The sequence below is a fragment of the Pediculus humanus genome, genomic scaffold (genome assembly GCF_000006295.1).
Source record: "Pediculus humanus corporis 1103172107631 genomic scaffold, whole genome shotgun sequence".
NCBI classification, from domain to species: Eukaryota; Metazoa; Arthropoda; class Insecta; order Psocodea; family Pediculidae; genus Pediculus; species Pediculus humanus.
The window spans coordinates 179,870-184,143 of record NW_002987244.1 but is presented as its reverse complement, the minus strand read 5'-3'; the positions used below and the strand labels follow the sequence as shown (position 1 = coordinate 184,143).

The 4,274-nt window shown below is 21.5% G+C and overlaps 2 protein-coding genes across 2 annotated transcripts in view; both read right to left on the bottom strand.

Moving 5' to 3' along the window:
• Positions 1-1,494, bottom strand: part of Phum_PHUM257850 (uncharacterized protein) — a gene marked incomplete at both ends in the record, with an annotated part of 14,756 nt that extends 13,262 nt beyond the window's left edge. Inside the window, one exon of the mRNA XM_002426470.1 lies at positions 1,375-1,494. Coding sequence (XP_002426515.1) covers positions 1,375-1,494 — 120 coding nt within the window. The remainder of the gene's footprint in view (positions 1-1,374) is intronic.
• Positions 1,495-3,472: 1,978 nt separating this feature from the next.
• The window catches only part of Phum_PHUM257840 (RNA guanine-9-, methyltransferase domain containing protein, putative), a gene marked incomplete at both ends in the record, with an annotated part of 1,628 nt that continues 826 nt past the window's right edge, over positions 3,473-4,274 (bottom strand). The window contains 2 exons of the mRNA XM_002426469.1: positions 3,473-3,565; positions 4,004-4,077. Of these exons, the coding sequence (XP_002426514.1) occupies positions 3,473-3,565; positions 4,004-4,077 (167 nt within the window). The remainder of the gene's footprint in view (positions 3,566-4,003; positions 4,078-4,274) is intronic.

Sequence of the window (4,274 nt, the reverse complement as noted above, 5' to 3'; positions counted from 1 at the left end):
GTGAATTATTCATTATTTTTTTAGAGAAAAAAAAAAAAAAAGAAAAAATGACTAATACCATTTATTATGACGCATGAGCCAAGATGAAACGTCACTTATATTGGAATGCGTATAGCCTAACTCGTCAAATAAAAAACTTTGACGTGTTTGTATTTTTAATAATCTGTACCTGATAAGTATTAAGAAATTATAACCGGTATCACAACAATACAATAATAAATTTACTTATAAATTATTTTAAAATAATAATGTTTTATATCACTCTCGGTGGATATGTAAAAACCACACCTGTTTTTGTAAAATAAATGCTTTGTTGTGTTTCATTTAAACATGTATTTGTGCACGTAAATATAAATTTTTCTAATGTATTTTATTAAAATAATGAAAAATATATTAAATCCTTATTTTATTTTGAAAAACAAACTTTTAAAATTTTTACTTTTTCATTTATTTTTACCCTTCTTACATTTCATAAATATACATTTTTATTTAGAATCATATTTAATTTTTTTTTAAAAAGTATTTTATGATAATGCATTATTAACCAAGAATCACATTAAAAGTTATTCTATAAAACTTAGAAATATTATCGAGTAAAATGTAGTTTCGAGTACATTTTCAAAACTGCTTCTTCGATTTATAATATATTTAATGTTTTAAAAACCGATTTGCTCAGAAAAAATTATAAAAATAAATAACATTTTTAATAGTTCATTTCTTAACTATATAAGAACAGCACACAGTAAGAAAAAGTTTAAATTTATTATGTAATATGAAACATAAATAATGACAGAAATATTAATGGTGATTATTAGGGTCGAAGAAATGCCATTCATAAATTTAAGTTCAGTCATGTTCTGTTTATAAGATGTATTTTTTCTAACTTTTATTAAGTTTGATTTAGCTAATTTTCTATAATCTAATATTATATTCTTATAAATAATGTATTTAAAAAATGTTTAAAACAGAAAAAAGCAGAATAAAACTTGATATGTCTTTAAGGAGAAAAATAATTCAAGTATTTAACAAATAGTAATGAGTTACACAGAAATTATGATTTTAAAATATTTTATCGAATTACAAGGCTGATAATTTTGATTCACTCGTGTAAAAATTTATCATTAGTTATTACATAATATTATGGAGAATGTCAAAAATGTAAAAGTGTAGATTTATTCAAGATAATGACTTTAGAGTACTTACAAGATATTGGTTTCACTATTAGAACTTTTGATGCTGTTTCTAATAAAGGAATGAGCAAAAAATAAAAATTTCACTTGTTTTACTTACAACAACAGTAAAAGTGAATGAACCTTTTCCTTGTTAACATGTTAGGGAAGAACTTTGTTTGTTACAATGAATTTATGTACTTACTTTTCCTGTTGCTTTTTTATAACGAAGTGTTGCTTGACGTATAAGATCACGCACCGTAATGAATCCATCTCCGCAAGGCACTACAACTCTAACTGGACCAAAACATACTGTAACCTTCATAATCCAAGTAGAGAAAAAAACGAGAAAACTACTGAAATAAATTTCACGAACAAAAACACTTTGATAAAAAAAGGCACTTTTTTATAAAATCACTTTTTGAAAGTATTTAAATCTTTCATTATACATTAAACTTATTCAATAAAATATACTCTTCACTATGTTTCCGCCATATTGCTTATAAACAAAACACGACCACCTGGCATATTAATATTATGACAGAAAGATTAAATTTTAAAAAATTACTTTAAATTCATCGTCATCGATATTAGAAAAGGTAGCCGTAAACTCGACAAATGACATATTGTACAATTAACTTGAATTTACAAAATTTTATAGGTAAACAAACCGAAAGGCATTTTAATAATCAGACTTAATAAATAACTTTCCCCCACAACACAGAGACGCGACGCTACATCAAACTATTACAGTGAAATAACTTTACTGTGAAGCGATATTAACAAAACAATCGGTTTTAGTTTCTTATTTACTCGACAGGTAACGCTAATAAATGGTTGTTTTTTTTTTGGCGCGAAATAAAGAAATTAAAAATTTTTCAGTTATTTTAACGTAAATTAATGTCTATTTATAAAATACCTGCGTGTTTATTATTAATAGACTGAAATTTTGTAATGATATTTATAATTAAAAAATTTTTTTTTATTAATTCGATTATTTTAGTACTAAATTTTAATTTATGGAGTGGCAAGACTGGAATTGAGACGATGTCCTTAAAGTTTTAATATAAATACACAATTGTGATATTATTATAATTAAAAAAATATTATATTTAATTTTAATGTGGTCGTTTTTTTTTTTTTTTTTAATTTATAATGGGTTATAACAGATTAAATATGACCGAATTTAATTCGTCTTGATAAATAGGGGGGAAAAAAAATGTTTTTGGAATACTACGATATTTTATATTTTTTTTATTATTCATGACTAAAATTTAGTTTTAATTTTAATTATTGGTAATTAGTTTTAATGTAATTATATAAATAATGACCTGGGAAAATGTTTTTATTTCTTCTATTTATATTACCTTTATGATTGGAATGTTTTGGTAATAACCAAATCTATTTTAATTTCTATGCTTTTTTTTAAAATTTTAATAAGGAATCATTTTATAAACATAAATATTACTCCTGATTATAATTTTAGGGTTATAATTAATTTCAAACTCAAGTTTTATGGAGTCATATTTTTGATATTTTTATTTTTAACGATTTATCAGATAGGTGAAAACATTATTTCTTATTTATTTATTAACTACATTTCAAAATTCAATATTTTTCAAGTAAAATCAAGCTATCAGTAAGTATAAAGATTGCTCATAAAACTTATAAAAAAAAAAACTTTTTTCATATTTGTGCCTATTTTCTATAGATCCGATAAACAGAACCAGTGTAGTTTGACTTGGATTGAACTGAAAACTAAAATTAAAAGTATTATTAAATATATGAAACATCTTAGACAAGAAGAGCCTGGAATGGCAAGTATATATTTTTTATATGTATAATTTTATGTTCCTAACAAATTTTTGTAATTTAATTATGTAATGTACATAATTTCAATCCTAAAATTTTTTTTTTTTTAGTTCTGCTTGTTTAGCTGTATTTTCTTTTTAAGTATTATTAAAATAGACCAATATATATCAAATTTACAGTCTCTTCATACATTTGTTATTGTATTTATGATAGTACCTGTATTGATTAGTCATTTTTTGGTGCCTATTTATTGGAAAATATCATTAAATTTTAAGAAAAATTATGGTAAAATTATTATTTTATAATAATTAGATTTACAATACATTAATTTAAATATATTAGTTTTTTTTATTTTTTAAAGATTTTTTAATAGTTTTTAAAATTATCATTTAAGGTCAATTATTAAATTCTGAAGAAGAATTTATTCCTATTACTAATCATGATACTTTAAAAATATTACAACAAGCCGAAGATTATCAACAAGTAATGAATCATGAAGATCTCAATGATTTACTCTTAGACGATATAAGTATGGACACTAACATTACGACAGGTAATTTTTTTTTTAATTTTTCCATAAATGCCTAAATTACATTTAAATAGAATAGTAATACATGAATTTTAATTATTGTATTATAAGACTGAAAATATGTGTTAAAATGTAAATATTTTTTTATAATTTTTTATCTGCAAATATGATTTTAAGATTTTAATATTTCTGTATATACCTAATTTTTTTTGTTTTATAAATGCATTAATTATTTAAAACCTTAATTAAAGAAAAAAAATTACTAATCATTTTATTTTAAATAATTTTTTGCATTTTAAAAAATAATCAAAATTTGTATAAAAAAAAAAATTAAACCTACTTGTATTTTTCTAAAAAAAAAAAAAAATTAGCAAATCTTGGTAAAGTCATATTGTTTGACTTTTATTTTTAAGTTAATAAATAATAAATATAAAAAAAGAAAGAAAAATTATTGGAGTTAATTTTATTTAAAAATAAACCATCTCAATTTCACACAAAAATATTTTTGATAAAATAATTCTTTTGTAACTTTACGCCATTTTACTAATGAAAGTGATATTAATTTGGCTTAAATAAAATTATCGAGTTATTATTTTCAGATTCCCTATTTCATGAAATGCATTCAAACAAATTTCTCAAAACAAGTGTAACTGATACAGAATCATCAAGTGATACAGATAGTATGGAAGTTTTTTGGATAGAAAATAGGTAAACATTTTTTATAATGAAAATATTGAAAATAAAAAATTTTTTAATAAATTATT